General features: G+C 39.4%; 1 protein-coding gene across 1 annotated transcript in view; it reads left to right on the top strand.

Moving 5' to 3' along the window:
* Positions 1-19549, top strand: part of ALMS1 (ALMS1, centrosome and basal body associated protein) — a 204561-nt gene extending 185012 nt beyond the window's left edge. Inside the window, exons 16-22 of the mRNA XM_023515281.1 lie at positions 7961-8081; positions 9307-9510; positions 10047-10288; positions 10985-11162; positions 13417-13480; positions 17991-18090; positions 19404-19549. Coding sequence (XP_023371049.1) covers positions 7961-8081; positions 9307-9510; positions 10047-10288; positions 10985-11162; positions 13417-13480; positions 17991-18090; positions 19404-19448 — 954 coding nt within the window. The 3' untranslated portion in view covers positions 19449-19549. The remainder of the gene's footprint in view (positions 1-7960; positions 8082-9306; positions 9511-10046; positions 10289-10984; positions 11163-13416; positions 13481-17990; positions 18091-19403) is intronic.
* The last annotated feature ends 551 nt before the right edge of the window (positions 19550-20100 follow it).

The raw sequence follows: 20100 nt of genomic DNA, 5'->3' as shown, positions 1-20100 counted from the left end.
GTACAGTGTGGGGTTTTCACATGCAATCTGAAATACTTCCATCAACTGGTCAACACAGCCTTCATGTCATTTTCTCAGTTATTGCTTTAAAACATTCTCTTTTACAATTTCATAAAGAAGAGCCTCTGTGTTTTGCGAAGCAACTTCATCGCCTTCAGGGATTCTATAAGGTGAATATTAGTTTTCTTCGAATTCAGACCATTAATTTTTCAAGCCCGATAGAAAAACCTGAGTTCCTGCTTCTGCAAGTTTTTTGCTTGTTTCTTTGTTTTGGCTTTTGTTTTACTAACCACTATAAAAACAAGAATTCTACAAGCTTTTGTCTCTAGGAACTAAATTTATATTAAAGTGTTTTTTTTTTTTGACAGATAACTTTGAGATTGTGTCACCCCCTTGCTGGTTAGTTTACTGGTAACTTATTGAAACTACAATTGCCAGTGGATCTGCACATTTCTAAAAACTTTTGACAAGACTCTTCTGGTGTGATAGATGACTTTCTCATTTTTACTCTGTCTTGTCAGTATCTCTGGTCCTAAACTCTAGTGGTTATAAATGAATTAGCATAAACCCATTCCTCTAAACTTTAGAGTCTAAAGCAGCTGTTCTCAACCTGTGGGTTGCAACCCACAGGAACTGTATTACAGTGCCATGGCATTGGAAGGTTGAGAACCAGTAGTCTAACGGAAAAGCATCTCCCATCAGGCACCTGGCTGGTTAAAGGCCAGCAGTAACAATCGTCCCACATTCATAAAAGCTGTGTCAGGTCATATAAAAATACAGGCTTTTTCCTGTTTCCTAAGCTCATTTCCCACCTAGAAAGTAATTTTTTTCTTGCAGTTTTTGGCTGGGGCTGGGTTTGAACCTGCCACCTCTGGCATATGGGGCCAGCGCCCTACTCCTTTGAGCCACAGGCGCTACCCCTAGAAAGTAATTTTTTAATTGAAAACCTTTTATTTCTGGGTCTGTCTGATACCTTTAATCAATAAATATGGGAATTATAAATATAAATTTTTTTAATTGCACAGTTTATAAGTACCTGCTCTTATTTATTTATTTATTTTTAGAGACAGTCTCACTTTGTTGCCCTCGGTAGAGTGCCATGGCATCACAGCTCACAGCAACCTCCAGCTCTTGGGCTTAGGCGATTCTCTTGCCTCAGCCTCCCAAGTAACTGGGACTACAGGCATCCGCCACAATGCCTGGCTATTTTTTTGTTGCAGTTTGGCCGGGGCTGGGTTTGAACCTGCCACCCTCGGTATATGGGTCAGGTGCCCTACTCACTGAGGCACAGGCACTGCCCTATAAATTTTAATTATATTAAGTACTACAAGAAACCTGAAACATCTTTAAAATGGTGGCATTTACTTCCTTTCCCCAGTGTAAAATAAGGCATCAGAGTTGCATTTTTTTTCTTAATAATTTAAATTCAAACAAGCTATCTGGGGTGGCACCTGTGGCTCAAAGGAGTGGGGCGCTGGCCCCATATGCCGGAGGTGGCGGGTTCAAACCCAGCCCCAGCCAAAAACTGCAAAAAAAAGAAGGAGAAAAAACAAGCTATGTGGGTGCAGTGGTTCACAACTGTAATTCCAGCACTCTAGGCGGCTGAGGGGAGGATTGCTTGTGCTCACAAGTTCAAAACCAGGCTGAGCAACAAGACCTCATCTCTACTAAAAGTAGAAAAATTGGCTAGGTATAGTTGAACTTGCCTGTAGTCCCAGCAACTCAGGAGGCCATGGCAAGAAGACTGCTTAAGCTTGAGAGTTTGTGAGCTATAAGAATACCATGGGACTCTAGCCTTGGCAACAGAGTGAGACACTGACTCAAAAACAAAGAAAGAAGCAGCCAGAATATAACTCCTGGGGACATAGTCTTTTCCCAGACTATGCAACAGAAAGCTTGAACCATGATAGCTGATAATGTTTATTAACTCGAAGTCACTAAATCCTCACATGTAAGCTCCACTGCAGAGAACTGAGTGGGCTAATCCACAATCACACCCTGAGGGATATTATCCTTAGAAGAGATGCCCAGGTCTCTCCCATGGACTAAGGACAGTGGACTGTTGTGGTTCACCAATAGCATCTGTAAATAAGAAAAAAAGTTCTATTCTGTGATGGGCCCTCAATACAAATTGTTGGACACAAGTGCAGGCCCATACATTGTGATTAATGTTATGAAACTGTGGATGAAAGTCAACATTATATGCCATGATTTTGTGATCGTGACAGTTTGCAGTTGGCTCTAGCTTTAGTGTTTATAGTGCTCTATCATATAGCATCTAGGTGCCAAATTATTGTTAGGATTCTCTGTTCTTTATTATGTGAAAGCAACATCATTGTTTACCTTCTGTTGTTTTTGTATCATTGATACAGTAACATAGGAGATGCAGAACCATAGGGCATAATAAGCTATTTTCTCCAAATAAGACTTCATATTCTCCATACATTTCAGGGTGGATATGTGAATATATATGTTTATAGATTTCTCGAGATATTTCACATGCTGTAAGATTCACCTATGTAAACTGTACAGTTTAATAGGGTTTAAGTATAATAGAATTGTGTGATTATCACCCTAATCTAATTTTAGAACATTTCCAACACCCTTTAACAAAAATCCTGTACATTTTAACAGTTCACGGTCAGCCCTCATTTCCCCATCCTCCTACCTCTGCCCCAGGCACCCACTAATTAATTCCTTTCTCTATTCTGGATGGTTCATATAAATGTAATCAAACAATATGTAGTCTTTTGTGACTGACTTCTTTCACTTAATGTCTTCAAGGTTCATTTATGTCACAGTGTATGCTTATTCCCTTTAATGGCCAAATAATATTCTAGTATAGGACTATACCACATTTTATCCATTCATCAGTTCATGATCATTTGGGTTTCTATTTTGGGGCTATTATGAGGAAAGCCATTCTGAACATTCATAAATACGTTTTTGTGTGTGAATATATTTTCATTTGTCTTGTGTATGTACCTAGGAGTGGAATCACCGAATCATAAAACTCTATTTAACTGAGTAACTGCCAGACTGTTTTCCAAAGCACTTGTACTATGGTGCCAGCATGAGGGTTCTGATTTCTCCACATTCTAATGTATGAGGTTTCTGATTTCTCCGCATTCTGATGTATGAGGGTTCTGATTTCTCCACATTCTAATAAACACTTGTTTCTGTCTTTTTGATTTTTACCATCCTGTATGGCTGAATAAATGTATTTTATTGAGAGGGAAATTATTTTTAAATGATTACTTTTTTATAGGCAGGAATTACTAAAAAAGAATTTGAACTAAAAACAGAAATGCACACACAAAGCATTCTCCTTTAATCCAATGTAATTATATTTTTTTCACACCCTGTGGTACATACTATGACTGATTGTATACTTTGGAACTGCAGGAAGTTCATGGAATCTCAGCGTAGGAAGGAGCTCTGGGTATTCAGTCCTGCTCATTCCAACCATGTGGAGGTTTTTGAATCTGCACCAAAGGAACCTTTGCCTCAGCAGCTACACCTCTTACTACTTACAGGTGGCTCATTCCACTTGTCTAAGGCTCCAGTTATGAAAGGTCCAAAATCTTGCACTGGAAATCTTGGCTCTGTTCCTTGAACTCTGAAAACACAGGAAAGAAATCTCATCTTCTCCCTCTCAGGCCCCCTTCTCATTCCCTAAAGTGTTTTCTTTCCTTCTCAATCTTTGAACCCTTCCACCCAGGTCATGGTTTCTACTCTCCTTGTGAAATTGGTAGCTTTCCTGTGTCCAAGTTTGTTGATAACCTATAATTTAACATGTCCCTTTGAGCTAAGCATGTGATTCAGGTGGGGAGAGCACATTGGGAAAACCAACTTAACCATCTTCCTTTCAGTGACTAAAACATTCCTGTCCTAACTACTGTTGATCTCCTATCTTTATTGTCACACCTTTCTCCACAAGTGTGTATATGTATGCGTGTTTATTCTTATTTCTTAAACTGATAATGGTACAACATTCAAAGTATGTAAAAGAGTATTTGGTGAAAAGTGCCCTTTCTAGTGTTCCCAGGCATCCAGCTGCCCTTCCCAGAGGCATTGTTACCAGTTTCTTGCATATCTCTACAGAGATTTTTTTTTTATAGAACAGCTTTATTGACTATGATTTGTTTACCAAAAAATTCATGTATTCCAAGTATACAGTTATTTTTAGTAAATTTAGAGAGTTCTGCACTCATTACCACAGTCCACTTTTAGAACATTTTTGTCTCCACAAAAAGGTCCCTAAGTACTGTTTGAGTCAATCCACATTCCAGCCCCAGGCAACCACTTAGCTGTCTTCCTTTTCTGTGGATTTAATGTAAATGCATTGTATAACATGTAGTCTTTTGGATCATTTGTTTGACATAATGATTTCAAGCTTCATCCATCTTGTACTAAGTATCAATAGTTTCTTTTTGTTGCTAAATAGTATTTCACTGAGTGGATCTACCACATTTTATCAGTTTATAGACATTTTGATTATTTCCTTTTTTGGATAATATTAATGCTACTATTAACATTTGCACAAGTTTTTGTGTGGGAGTACATTTTCATTTGGTGGGGGTGGGGAATGGAATTGCTGAATCATATGGTAAGTTTATGTTTAACTTTTTAAGGTATTGCCAAAACATTTTCTCAAGAGGCTGCATCATTACATTCCTAACTGGTTTAAGTTTCTCCATCTCCTGGTTAATACTGGCTATTTTCCATCCTTTTGGTTATAACCATCCTAGTTAGTGTGTATGAAGTGGTGTGTCATTGTCTTATGTATTTATTCATCTATTTATTTATAGACAGAGTCTCACTTTGTCACCTTTGGTAAGTGGCTTCCTTGCTCACATAGTTTCATAACAATCTCATTGTGATTTTTAATTTGAATTTCCCAATGACTGATGATGATGAACATTTTTTTCAAGTATTTATTGGTCACTCTCCTATATGTCTATTCACATCCTTTAACCATTTTCAAATTAGGCTATTTGTCTTCTTACTGAGATTTAAGAATTCTTTATTCTGGTTAAAAGTCCTTTATCAGATAAATGTATGATTTACAAATAATTTCTCCCATTCTGTGGTTTGACTTTTTCATTTAAAACTGTCTTCTAAAGTGCAAATAGTTTTAATATAGTAAGATGAAGCCCAGTTTAAAATGTTTTTCTATCATGAATCATGCTTTGGTGTTCTATTTAAGAACTCTTTGCCTCACCAAAGTCACAAAGATTTTCTACTATGTTTTCCTTCAAAAGTTTTACAATTTTAGTTCTTATATTAGATGTAAGGTCCATTTTGAGTCTATTTTTGTATATGATTTAGTGTCTAGATTCATCTTTTTGCATATGAATATCCAATTGTCCCAGCGTCATTTGTTTAAAAGACTGTCCTTTCTTCCATTGAGTTGCCTGGCACCTTTGTTGAAAATTGATTGATCATAAATGTAAGAGTTTATTTCTGGACTCCATAACTTCTATTGTATTAATTGATATGCCTGTGTCTATTCTTATGCCAATACCATAATCTCTTGATTACTCTAGCTTTGTAAGTTTTGATACTGGGAATTGTAAGTCCTCCATCTTTGTTCTTTTCTTTCTTCTTTCCAATTTTTGGCTCTTGTAGGCCTTTTCATTTTCATATAAATTTTAGGTTAGCTTGTAGATATCTTTAAAAAGCTTGCTGAGATTTTGATAGAGATTGTGTAGCTGTTGATAGAGATTCTATAGATTAATTTGGGGAGAATTACCATCTGAACAACTTTGATCTTCCAGCCCAAATATGTGAAGTATCTCACCATTTATTTAGATCTTTAATTTCTCTCAGCAATGTTTTTTTAGTATTTAGTGTGCAACTATGATACTTCTATTGTTAATTTTATTCCTAAATGTTTTTCTTTTTGAAGCTACTATGAATAGAATTGTTTTCTTAATTTAATTTTCAGGTTGCTCATTGTTAAATAAAAAAATACAATTGATTTTTTTATGTTATTGATCCTATATTCCACAACCTGGGTAAATTTGTCTATTAGTTCTGGTACTTCTTTGTGGATTCCTTAGTATATGTATTTTCTACAGACAAGATTTTGTCATTTGTAAATATAACCAGTTTTACTTCTTCCCTTCCAATCGGGATTCTTTTCTTTCAGAGCTATTTTATAAATAAAAAAGCAAACACTTACATATGTTTTCTACTCTTTTTCACAAAAATAGCAGCATACTTTGCTTTTTATACTCTAATGTCTTTGTTGAAAGTTCATCTACTAAAAAAAAATAAAAAGAAAAAAGAAAGTTCATCTACTTCAGTACCTAAAGTGCTTTCTCCCTCTTTTGTGCACCTACAGAAAGGGTACCATGTATTGTCCATTGGTCATGTCTTCTTTAGTGTCTTTTGGAGTTTTTTTTAACCATCATAGTAGTTTCATAGTTTTATATTAGTTTTTTATGGTTTAGCATCTAAATCACTGGTTCTTTCTCTAATGCTTCTGTAATTTCAGAAATGCAGATTTTGAAAATCTAAGTGGAAAAACTGGCACATAGAAGTTGTGGCTTGCTCAAATAGAGATAGCTAGTAAAAGGCTCCAAATACAGAGCTTTTACTGTTGCATCAAAGTTGCTGCCATTCCTCCTATCTATTGTGCAGGACTTTATAATTATGCACGCTGAACATCTTCATGTTTGATTGAGCCCATCATTTCTGTTATCATTTGGGATCCTGATAGCCATTCAGATACTACAAGATGCACATTGTATGGAAATTCTCCTTCTTTCCATGTCTCCAAGAAAATGATATATAATATGTTAAGAAATAGTCAGAGCCATGTACATAGTTACCATTCAATAAAAAAAAAAAAAAAAGAAATAGCCAGAGCCAGACCCAGTGACTGGCACACAGTAGGTGCTTAGTAAATATCTGATATCAGAGGCAAAAAGTACTACTCAGTAAAGGCCCCTGTCTGTGTTAAAATAATATTTGGGTAAGGTTGGTTCAACAGTTATGGCTCTACCAATGTGTATTATCCAAACCATATAATGTCACATTGCCCTCAAAGATGCCATGAAATGTTTTGTTATTTTGTTCTAATGCAGGTGTACTCTCCTATACATTCTTTTGATCTGCCAATCAAGCAACTGTATCTACTAGGAAAAACAAGGGTAACCTGGCAGGGCTTGTTTTGCCTGTTTTCTTGAGCCCTAGCTGAAGTTGGCTAAGCCTTCCATTGATCTCCAGTTCCTTGCAAATTATCAGATTAGTGATTCATCCTAAATTGGTCAACCCACCCGTTTGCAATGCTTACCTTTCTGAAAATCAATACATTTCCTGTCATCAAATGTCTAGGATAGCTCCTCCTCTCTAGGATTCTGTTGGAAGTTACCTGAGGCCCTGAGATATAATTTATTTTGTTCAAGGAAGCACTTTCAGTTACCTCTCCTTACTTGGACTTTAATTCACCTTGATCAAATTTGATTAAATAGAAAATTGCCTGGCATTTATTTAAAATATAGATACCCATACCCCTCCCCTAGAGATTCCAATTCATTATTTCATATTAACCCTTTCCCAGGCTATCTTTATGACGAGCAAGTTTAAGGAATGCTGTTTTATATAATAGTATTTCATACTGCAAAATTACATCAAAATTATATGCAGAAGATATATAGAAGATTAGAATGTTTGGTTACCATCCTCTTAAGAATTATTCCAAGCCCTGAGAATATGCCCAACCTCTCTCTGTCTTATAATCTTGCAGTAGCTCAGGACCTATTCAACAGCAACAGTATTCTTCTCAGTGATTCATGGCGGTGTGATCACATCGTTTTAGGCTTCTTCAACTGCATTTTAGCAATTTGAATTAGATAAGAAGGGGCTCCTGGGGACCTGTAGGCTTACTTCTGTGGGTTAGCTGTGCCTATGGTTGCAGCTAACCATAACAAGATCTCTTTTATTTTTCCAGGTGCCGGACCATATGATTTCTTCTGACTCTGTTTCATCTTCCCCCGGTACCTTCTTGAGCTCAAACTCTACTCTTTGCAATAAGCGAAATGTACATATGTTAAACAAGGGTGTACAAGCAGGTAAATTTTTTGAAGTTAAACTTTTCCATTGAAATAAAAGTGGCTCTTAAACTCGTGAGATACTTAACCTCACTCATATTAAAGGAAATTAAGATTAAAACTGTATCCAACTATTTTTCACCTATCAGATTGGCAAAACTCAAGTTTGATAGCAAGTTGGTGGGCAAGAGTGTGGGGAAATGGGTGCCCTCAATATATTTAGGTGTTGAAGTTGGTATACTGTGAAAGGCAGTTTGACAGTAACTATCCAAATTACTCTTGCCCAGCATTTTTGCATGTGCATTTTAGCTTATAGATATAGTTCCATATGTGCAAGGTGGCGAAAGTACCAACTTAACCATTGCAGTATTGTTTGTGATAGCAGAAAATTAAAGTCAACTTAGATATCCATCAATAGCTGAATGCTTGATTCAGTTATTTCCAGCATACAGTGAAATCCTAAATAAAATGAGGAAGCTCTCTGTACTTATAGGGAAGGAACTCCAAGATACATAATGCATAAAAAAATCAAGGTGCAGAGTAGTGTGTGGCATACTGCTGGTTTATTCTTTTAAAAATAAAAGATGAGAAATGTTTGAATGTGCAAAAAAAACCTTGGAGTAGGCCATTCTCTTGTTCCTTTTCTCTGCACCCTCCACCCCCATATGCCCTTCTTTCACTCCCTGCTCTCTGCTCTCATTTCTTCCCCCACAATCTCTTCCCTTTCTGTAATAGAAAATAAACGTATACTTTTATATTAAATCCAAAAACTTATTGGGAGTCTCAGGGTTGTGAACAGAGAACAGTAGGAAGGAGACTTTTCAGTTGATACTTTTCTATACCTTTTGATTTTATAAAACAAAAATAAATTGTCCTTTTGATTTTTTTTCTCTTTCAAGTCTTGTCTTCTGTCAATCTCTTCCATACCTGGGTGACTGCCAATAGGACAATAAGTTTTATTTTCTTTCTCACTTGGGATCAGAACCAAAATCTTTATCCTTTGAACCCATATTAGTTCTTATTTCCCTCTAATACTTAAGGTGGCTTAGATACTAAAACTCTCTTTTCTTTCTCCCTATCCTTTTCTCCCTCTTTCTTTTCTTCCTCTTTCTTTCTTCCATCCTTCACCCTAAATAAAGGCAGTATGTTTCTGAAGCACTAAAAACTGTTCACTTGCTGACTTGAACAGACCCCTTAACTTAGCCTCAAGGCTATTCCCAGAGATATCGATGATCTTTCCTTTCAGGTAACTTGGAGATTGTGAATGGTGCCACAAACCACACTCGAGATGTTGGGATGACTTTCCCAACTCCAAGTCCTAGTGAGGCTAGATTAGAAGAGAACAGTGATGTGACTTCTTGGCTAGAAGAAAAAAATGAAGAGAAAGTTCCCCTTACCAATTATCCTGAGGACAAAAACTTAAAGAAGAACAAGCAGACTTTCTGTGAAGGTCAGTTTCTAAGTATAGATTTTGTAGCAGAAAAATGAGTGAATTTCAGTTCCCTTGCAAGGTTAAGATTCTTTGTTTCTAAATGACTGTGTTGAGTCCACCTGGCTTTGGTGCTAGATACTCTATATACAGGGGTCCTCGGACTTTTTAAACAGGGGGCCAGTTCACTGTCCCTTTGACCGTTGGAGGGTCAGACTGCAGGCCCTGGGACGAGTCAGCTGCTAAGCAGGACAGGCAGCAGCGGCAAAACACCCAGCAGGCTAAATGTCCTAGGTGGGCTGCATGTGGCCCACAGGCTGTAGTTTGAGGGTACCTGCTCTATAACCTTGCCAAGGATTCCTTAGCAAGGTTATAGAGTATCTAGCACTACTTTTACAGAATCATACCTGCAGTTAAGTCAGACTCAGGGGTACCTTGGTGGCCTCTGGCAACTGAGTCCCCTGAAAGTCTATATTATGTGCATGTCTTTGATGGGAGCTGGGTGGGCTATAAAATAAGAAAAATCTTTTTTTCCTTCTTAAAAATATTTCCTACAGGGGTTTCATGGTTTGTTCCTGTGGAAAATGTGAAGTCTGAATCTAAGAAGGAAAATCTGCCCAAGATTTATGGCCCTAGTATCTCCTGGTTTGAACCAGTAACCAAAACCAAACCCTGGAGGGAGCCACTGCGGGAACAGAACTGGCAGGGACAACACATGGATGGTGGGGGCTCACTGGCAGACCCAGTCAGAGGAGATGGCAGAGATGCACTGAAATCACTTGTGAGAGCAACCCTGCAGGTGCGGTGACATTGAATTACTTTAGCCCTCTGTTTAGGGAGAAGAAGGTCAAGACACAAAGAAGTTGCATCTATGACTTGGCATGCTGAGGTTTATTCCTGTAACCTCCACAGTTCATCAGCTTTCAATCAAAGATTGCCTTACTCTTAACCATTCTAAATAGTGCATGACTCTCAGAATCTGAGGACAAGGCAATAGAAGGGGGGCAGTTTTTAGTACTGTTCATTGTAGATATCTGCATGTATAGTGCTCGGATGCCTGAGGTTCGTGTCAGCCTCATATATATTCCTCTATTTATTTAACTGCTGTTCCTGCTTAACATAGGAATTAAAAGGCACCTAGTCTCTTCTTATATGTCTCTTGGAGGATAAAGGAAATGTTATCTCCAGAAGTATTTGTTTGAAAGGAAATTTAAAATAGTACAATGGGCAGAGCTCTATCCCATTGATGTTTGGGATAATTGTGATTGCCACAGTCTTAGTTCTTGGCTTACTCCAAAGGTATTTTTCTGATTCCTTTTATTTCCCTGTTGGAGCTTTTCCCCTCAGAGAGGTATCAGAGTATTCTTCAACTCTGAATATTTTCTGAGTGTTAACAGGCTTTCCAAATGCATTGAGCAAGGATTATTTTTCTAGGCACTTGACAAGTGGACTACAGCATTAATGTGAAGTCTGGGTTGGATTTTTTTCTCCTCAGGAATCACTTCAGCTTCATAGACCTGACTTCATCTCACGCTCTGGAGAACGCATAAAGCGCCTGAGGTTAATAGTCCAGGAGAGGAAGCTGCAGAACATATTCCAGAGTGAGCGGGAGGCGCTGTTCAACACTGAATGGCAGAGTAGCCGGAATCCTACCCATCTGCTACCCAAGAGAAGTACACCTGCTTGTCCACTTTCCTATCAGTGTAACAGAAGGCACAGTCTGCCACTTTTCTGTGGATCACTGCTAAATGCCAAGCCAGTTACCTGGACAGAAAGTGGCTTTTTGCTTGCTAAGATGCAAGTCCTCCTTCCCTAGCAGAACCTGCCTAAATTTTCTCTCAGCACTTTTTATGATACAAGTTCACTCTGGCCCTGTCACTGTATTTTAAAGAGAAGAGTGTCCAGGATCCACGCATAGTGGCTCACACTTATAACTCCAGCATTTTGGGAGACTGAGGCAGGAAGATTTCTTGAGGCCAGGAGTTCAAGACCAGCCTGGGCAACATATCAAAATTCCATTTCTACAAAAAAATTTAAAAATCAGGCAAGGTGCAGTGGTTCACACCTGTAACCCTAGCACTTTGGGAGGTGAAGCAGGAAGATTTCTTGGCCAGGGGTTTAAGACCAGTCTGAGCAAGAGCAAGACTGTCTCTATAACAAACAGAAAAATCAGCTAGGTGTGATGGAGCTTGCCTATAGTCCCAGCCACTTGAGAGGCTGAGGCAGGAGAATCACTTGAGCACAGTAGTTTGAGGTTTCTGTGAACTATGATGACGCCACTGCACTCTAGCCCAGGCAATAGAGCAAGACCCTATCTAAAAATAAATTAGCCAGTTGTGGAGTATGCATTTGTAGTCCTAGCTACTGGGGAGGCATAGGTGGAGGCAATTCTTAAGCCTAGGAGTTCAAGGTTGTGAGCTATGATCACACCACTGCACTCCAGCCTGGGCAATGGAATGAGAACAAGGGTGTACAATGAAAAGAGCCTTTTTTTTTTTTTTTTTTGGATGCAGAATCTCATTTTGTTACCCTTGGTAGACTGCCATGGCGTCATAGCTCATAGCAACCTCAAAGTTTTGGGCTCAAGTGATTTTTATGCCTCAATGCCTCAACCTCCCCAGTAGCTGGGACTACAAGTGCCAGCTACAATGCCCGGCTATTTTTAGAGACAAGGTCTTGCTCTGGCTCAGGCTTGTCTTGAACCTGTGAGCCCCAGTAAGCCACCCACCTCAGCCTCCCAGAGTGCTAGGATCACAACCGTGAGCCATCACACCTGGCCTGAGAACGGCTTTTTCTTAAACCAGCTCTGTGTCCATAAGCAAGTTAATTCCCAAACTATAATTTTTTTCATTAAAGATGGGGCCAATTCCAGGCTTGCCCACTTCACAGAATAGTAATAATAATAAAAAGCACTTAAGAGGCTGGGCGCGGTGGCTCATACCTGTAATCCTAGCACTCTGAGAGGCTGAGGTGGGCGGATTGCCTAAGCTCACAGGTTTGAGACTAGCCTGAGCCAGAGCAAGACTTTGTCTCTAAAACAGTCTGGTGTTTAGCCGGGCCTTGTGGCGAGCACCGGTAGTCCCAGCTACTTGGGAGGCTGAGGCAAGAGAATCACTTAAGCCCAAGAGTTTAAGGTTGTTGTGAGCTGTAACACCACGGCACTCTACTGAGGGCAACATAGTGAGACTCTGTCTCAAAAAAAAAAAACATGTCAGACGTTGTGGCAGGTGCCATAGTCCCAGCTACTTGAGAGGCTGAGACAAGAGATTTGCTTGGGCCTAAAAGTTTGAGCTTACTGTGCGCTGTGATGCCACAGCACTCTACCAAGGGCAACAGAGTGAGACTCTGTCACAAAAAAAAAAAAAATAAAAGCACTTATATAGCCTTTGCTTCTTGCCTAAACACTATTCTCAGTTAATGTTTATAACATCTCTCTTAGGTAGGTGCTGTTAATATCCCTATTTTATAGTGAGAAAACTGAAGCAAATAGAGATTAAGTACCTTGGCCAAGATTACACACCTAATAAGTAAAACAGCTAGCTAAGATTTGAACACAGCTCAGCTGGTTCCAGAGTCTTTGTTCTTGACAATTATGCTAAATATAAGACCTCAATAAATAATGTATGAAAGCTGTGAAAATTATAAATTCCTACTTAATGATTTCATCATAACCTTACCCATAAACTTGTAAGTTTTTCAATTCAAACTGTCTGTGCTACAGAGAGTGATGTCTGGAGAGGTATTAGGTTGCTGTCTTAGGCACCCTAATCTAACCCTAGTCTTGACCTTGATCATTGCTCACCGTCCAGTACTGCCAGTTCAAGGTAGGGGGACAAAGTCCTAGCAGCTCCCTCTCACAACCCTTGGGTATCACATCCTTCTTTATTAAGTTACTATTCACTGAAAACCTCTTCTTCTCTTCCTTAGTCTTCCTGGCTACCCAGAAGTACAGGCCTATAGGAAAGAAGGAAATGATTCAGAGATCTAAACGGTAAGGCCAAAAAATAAGAGTAATTATGAAAGTATAAATTAGGCCACCAAGCGGTAAGGAGCTCTGGCTTGCCCCCTAGAATATAGGCATCATGCTCAACTTTAAACCTTATGAGAAAGTTATGAAAGTAGTTTCTCATTTGTGACACTAAAAAAGGCAAAAACCCCAAAACATTATGGTATAAATGACTCATGTACAAAAGATAAAAAGAATCCTTAACAATTTGCATGCTTTAGTTAGGTTCTTCTTTCTCAGAAAACTAAATATAAATAAGGAATATTTTCAAATAAAATTAAATATTTATTTGAGGCCATACCCTTTATCTTATGGACCTTTTATCATATGAATTTATCCTATGGAGTGATAAATAATGGAATATTCTCTAAGATAGATAAAGTTAAACTTGAAAAATGAAGTATGTGTATACTTCATTTGTGGTCTTCATAAAGAAGTCCAGGGCGGCCATGAAGTTCATGTGCTATTTAAAATAGTGTGCAATTTAAAATTGCCCAAGAACATTATGGGCAACCCTGTATTTGTGCTTATATAGATGTATATACTTTTATGTAGAATAATTCTGGAAGACAAAAAATTGATAATAGTGGTTGCCCTTGGGAAAAAAGAACTGAGTGGCTGGGTACAGAGGTAGGAGATTTTTTAACCTTTAAATACCTTTTGAATTTTGTGCCATTGTAAGCATTAGCTACTCATTAATTAATTAATTTAAGAAATGCATATATTCCAGCCTGAGCTACAGTGGGACTCTGTATCTAAAAATAGCTGGCTGTTGTAGCAAGTGCTTATAGTCCCAGCTACTCAGGAGGCTGAGGCAAGAGGATCACTTGAGCACAAAAGTTTGAGGTTGCTGTGAGCTGTGACGCTATAGTGTTCTATTGAGGGTGACAAAGTGAGACTCTGTCTAAAACAAAACAAAACAAAAGATATACATATGTTGATTATGAGAATGCTATGGAGTATCTAAGTTAAATTTTACTTTGTTAGGTGTTCTTTGGAGGCTTGCTTTATTTAATAAGAGCAGTTGTATAGTTGTAACAACTGTAGTTGAATAGTTGTAATACTTCTGAAATAATGAAGATAAAAACAGTTTATCTTATGTAATTTAAGCATTCCTCTTGAAATCTTGTTTTTATTCTCCATTTGGTAAACCTTCATAGGTAATTCAAAAGGATGCTTTAATCCAGTGGTTCTCAGAGAGTGGTCTGTGGACACCCTGGAAGTTGCTGAGACCCTTCCAGGGGATTTGCAAGGGCAAAACTAATTTTAAAATAATACTAAGACATTATGTGCCTCTTTCACTGTGTTGAGATTTACACTGATGATGCAAAAGCAGCAGGGGGAGGAGTAAAACCACCAGTGCCTGAGCACTACCCACGGCAGTGACACCACACAGTATGAGCCTAACAGGCATTGTACCCTTCACAGCTACCCACCAGGAGTAGCTTAGCAACAGTGGCAACACTGTGGGAGCAGCATAGACAGACATGTACATGCACACAGTACTTAGCTGCATGCCAAAATGTGATGACTATTGCGTGGAAAAGCACTTAATGGCATGGTTTGCATAGTGAGCTGAACTAGCTTCCTTTTTCATGGAATGCAATTTTATTTTAAAAAATAACTGACTGATAAACCAATTATTCCAACATTCCAACGTAGCAGGCATTTTCTTTTCTTTTTCTTTTCTTTTCTTTTTTTTTTTTTAATTGTTTGGGGCTCATTGAGGGTACAAAGAATTAGATTACACTGATTGCATTTGTTAGGTAAAGTCTCATAATTGTGTCCCACCCCCAAGAGGTGTGCCATACACTGTCACCCCCATTCTTCTTCCTTCTCCCCTCTTTGTCCTTCCCCTGCCCCCCACCTTGAATTGATTTGAGTTTTTCTTTTATGCGGGTATGGATTAGATCATCTACTAGCTTCGTATTAGAATTGAGTACATTGTATTCTTACTTTTCCATTCTTGTGATACTTTACTAAGACAAATGTGTTCCAACTCAATCCAGGTTAATACAAAAGATGTAAATGGCAGGCATTTTCATAAAAATGGAGAAGTGAGTCTGTCACTTCAGGGAAAGAAGTTGATGGTATTTGTTGCTAAAGAGAAAATTTGAGCTTTCAAGCAAACCATAGAGTTCTAGAAAACTGTATTCACCAGCATGAGCTTTGCAACTTCTCAGCACTTGGACTTTTCTGACAAGATCAGCAGTGAGCTTAACAAATGTGATGATTTAAATGTGATACAAGTAAATTTGTTAACATTCAGAATATCTGCATAACTTTCTGGAAAAGGATTTTCCAAATGATTGTTGAATGATATCACAAAATCAGGCATGGATAAAAGATCCACACAAAGTCAAGATAGACTGTTGGATTTTTATGTAACAGTATAAAAAGTTGGCTCAGCGCCTGTGGCTCAGGTGGCTAGGGTGCCAGCCACATACACATAAGGTGGTGGGTTTGAATCTAGCCCAAGCCTGCCAAACAACGACGGCTGCAACCAAAAAATAGCCGGGCATTGTGGCGGGCGCCTGTGGTCCCAGCTACTTGAGAGGCTGAGACAGGAGACTCTCTTGAGCCCAGGAGTTGGAGTTTGCTGTGAGCTGTGAAGCCACGGCACTCCACCCAGGGTGACAGCTTGAGGCTCTGTCTCAAAAAAAAAAAAAGAGAATCGCTTGAGCCCAAAAGTTGGAGGTTGCTGTGAGCTATGAGACCACAGCACTCTACCCAGGGAGACAGCTTGAAACTCTATCTCAAAAAAAAAAGTGGCTCAGCGCCTGTAACACAGAGGTTACAGCGCCAGCCACATTCACCGAGGCTGGTGGGTTTGAGCCCTGCCCAGGACAACTAAACAACAACGACAGCTGCAACAAAAACAAAATAGCTGGGTATTGTGGTGGGCACCAGTAGTCCCAGCTACTTGGGAGGCTGAGGCAAGAGAATCACTTAAGCCCAAGAGTCTGAGGTTGCTGTGAGCTGTGATGCCATGGCACTCTACCCAAGATGACAGCTTGAGGCTCTGTCTCAAAAAAAAAAAACCAGTATAAAAAGTTCACTAAAGCTGGTCATGGTGGTGTGCATCTGCAGTCCTTGCTACTTGGAGGCCTAGGTGAGAGGATCGCTTGAGCTCAGGAGTTCAGTGCCAAAGTGAGCTACAATCACACCTGTGAAAGGAAACTGCCATTTGTCAAGTTTCGTTGTATTGTCAAAGAAGATCAGTGCTCATCTGAAAACAGTATAAAAGTACTCTTTCTAGCCACATACATGTGTCAGCCAGATTTCTTTCTTTTTTTTTTTTTTTTTGAGACATTCTCACTCTGTCGCCCTGGGTAGAGTGTCATAGCTCACAGCAACCTCAAATTTTGGGGCTTAAGTGATCCTCTTGCCTCAGTTTTCCTTTTTTTAGTAGAGATGGGATCTTGCTTTTGCTTATGCTGGTCTCGAACCCCTGAGCTCAAATAATCCATCCACCTGCCTTGTCCTCCCAGAGTACTAGGATTACAAGAATGAGCTACTGCACCTGGCCAGATTTTTTAATGTATGCTTTAATCAAAGCAATATCTGACAACAAACTTAATACAAAAGCAGGTATAAGAGGCTACCTGACTATTATTAAATCAGACTTGAAGACTGCAAAAAAAAAAAAAAAAAACCATACGACAGTGCCACTCTTCTCACTAAAATGTTTTTGTTTTGGAAAACATCTTTATTTTTCACTTGAAAAGTAGGTTACTCTTGTTAGAATATAATAGACTTGTTATTGTTATTTTTAAGTATATTTTAAAATAGTACTTTTTTTTTTTTTTTGAGACAGAGTCTCACTTTGTTGCCCTTGGTAGAGCCTGAGGTTTTCTCATGGCTACAAGATTCTCTACAGCCCATCTCATCCTCACCCTACTTCCTTCTGTCCCGTTCCCCGACACACCTCTCTATGAAGCCTTGATTCCATTTTAACCAACACTCATTTTCCCTTTCCACTTCTTCCTATTCCCTTTCTGCTCCTAACTAATGTTAATACGCAGCTGATATCTCCTCTCTCAAGCTTTTCCTGATCTCCATCCATCAGAATGTTTTTTCATCTTCTGTAACTCTGTAGCATTTTGTGTATTTAACCATTTTAGTAGTTTTATTTCCTGTAATTTTTCTTGTGTCTAAAAATACAGTTTTGTGTTTTGTTATTTTATATTGAAACAATACATGTTTGCATGTAGGATACAAAGCAGAAGTTTGCTTCTGCCCCATTATCCTACTCCTTTCCCAGAAGTAACCACTATTACCAGGATTTTATGTTTTTATTTATCTGTCTCACCTTCCAGATTATGAGCCTAGGCCAGGGTGTTTTCTATGTCCAAGTGTCTAAGGGTCTGTCTGGAGGGACGAATGCCTGGAGAGCAGGAGATCTTGGGCGGGGATGGGGAAGGAGGTCATGTACCACTGCACCCTGATAACCACCCCTCACTCTCTCTGTCTTCCCACTGGTGCCATTTCTAAGGATTTATGAGCAGCTTCCAGAAGTAAAGAAAAAGAGAGAAGAAGAGAAGAGGAGATCAGAATATAAGTCATACCGACTACGAGCCCAGCTGTATAAAAAGGTTAGTCAGTCCTCTGTCTAGAGCAAGGTGGATCAGTTTTATCAGGAGAGAAAATAAAGAGAAACACGCCACTGTGTTTGAGCGTTCTCTCAGAAGTAACTATGTTGAGGGTGAACTTAAACTTAAATGCACTGTACTAGTGCTGAAATTTGAAAGATATGACACTGTGTTTAGATTTCAAATCAGATGTAGCTCCTCAGCCTTAACTGTGGAAGGCATTTTCCAGGAATGCATTTGGAATGAAACCAAATTTCAATTCCTGTATCTTTTTTTTTTTTTTGAGACAGAGCCTCAAGCTGTCCCCCTGGGCAGAGTGCCATGGCATTACAGCTCACAGCAACCTCCAACTCCTGGGCTCAAGCGAGTCTCCTGCCTCCGCCTCCCAAGTAGCTGGGACCACAGGCGCCCGCCACAACGCCCGGCTATTTTTTGGTTGCAGCCATCATCGTTGTTTGGCGGGTCCGGGCTGGGGATTCGAACCCGCCAGCTTAGGTGTACGTGGCTGGCGCCTTAGCCGGTTGAGCTATAGGCGCCGAGCCTCAATTCCTGTATCTTGATGGAAATGTCAAAAAATCAAAATTGTCAGGTTTACATTCCATAGTGCCTTTCATGAGTAAGTCAGATACCTCTAGAACTGTTCAGATAAACTGGAAAATGGGTAAGTGTGGCATAAGAGTTGTCCACTTATGGGGTCAGAGTCCTCCAAACTGCCACTACTTCCTGCCTGTAGCCCCAGTGAAGTCAGTGGTGCCACAGGTCTCAGAACCTCATGCAACAGGAGTCTGACTGCCAGTTCATTCCCTGAGAAACGAGAATGGCTACTGTGCCTGAAGGATCACATCCTTTCTTGTTCTTGCTTCCTCACTACACCTCAGAGTACTCTGAAATTCAGAAATCAAAAGACCAGTTCGTGCCAGACTGATGTGGGATGGGGAAGCTTTCTGAAGCATACCAAGAACCTAGGCCAGCTGCCTCAGGTGGGGCCGGGGGAGCCTAGCATTGCCCAACCTCTCTGGCATGTCACTACTGCAAGGCCAAAGGCCTCTCACTGTGCTTATGTGTCTGTGAACTGATGGATTGATTAGTATGTAAGGATTAGAAATTATCTGCATCTGCATAGAAATAATAGATATTTATTATAGATCATCTTTCTTAAACCTTCCAGGGTATATTTTTTGTATAATTAGCATAGTTTCTGTAGCTGAGTAAAACAAACAAGGTAGAAGCAGACTCCTGGCTTGGTGGGAGGAGTGGCGTCTGCCTCTGATGACAAGAACACCTAACTTCTTTCCTATCTTTCTTTTCTTCCGCAGAAAGTAACCAATCAACTCTTGGGAAGAAAAGTTCCCTGGGACTGACATAAGATTATTTTCTTCAGAACCTTGGAATTATATTTTGTAAACCTGGAAAAGTACAATTCTTACTTTTATGAGTCTGGTTTAATAAAGCTTACTCTTTGCCCGTGTGTAATTTAGACATAGTAACTTCTAAAGAATCTGGAGCAGGGGAGGTGATTAAAATTGCTAATGGTTTAGGAGGAGTACTTTTTCCACAGTGACCTTGCCCATGGTTAAAGTATTTTCTCTTTCTTCCATCCAAGAATGAGTTCCTGTTTTGTATGTGTTTTTATACATTTAGAAAATAAATAACTTTTAATTGACTCATAGTAAGCATTTCTTTCCCATCTGAAGAGGTGCAGGGAGCTGAGTATTGTTCCCTCATCAATTGAGGGAAATGGGCTTTTAGAATGAAATATGACCTTGCTCTTTAGAAACACAGCATACCATGCTGAGAGCTGTGTGGTAGGCTTTGTGGAGAGCGTGTCTGTTAGGGTGCCCCTTGAGTCCAGGGCCTCCTTTCAGCTTCATTCCTGCTGCCCCAGGGACTAGTGTTGTACACTGGGAAGAAAGGCCATCAGCCTTGTTTGGTGGGTCATCATCCACCTACTCTAGTTTTTAGGATCGATACCCTAGAGTCTTCATCATCATACATGAAACCAATATCTATAAC

The sequence above is a fragment of the Otolemur garnettii genome, unplaced genomic scaffold, assembly GCF_000181295.1.
Source record: "Otolemur garnettii isolate 467f Iridium unplaced genomic scaffold, OtoGar3 scaffold00068, whole genome shotgun sequence".
Lineage (NCBI taxonomy): Eukaryota > Metazoa > Chordata > Mammalia > Primates > Galagidae > Otolemur > Otolemur garnettii.
The sequence above is the reverse complement of the archived record's forward strand: the minus strand, read 5'-3'. Positions and strand labels throughout refer to the sequence as shown.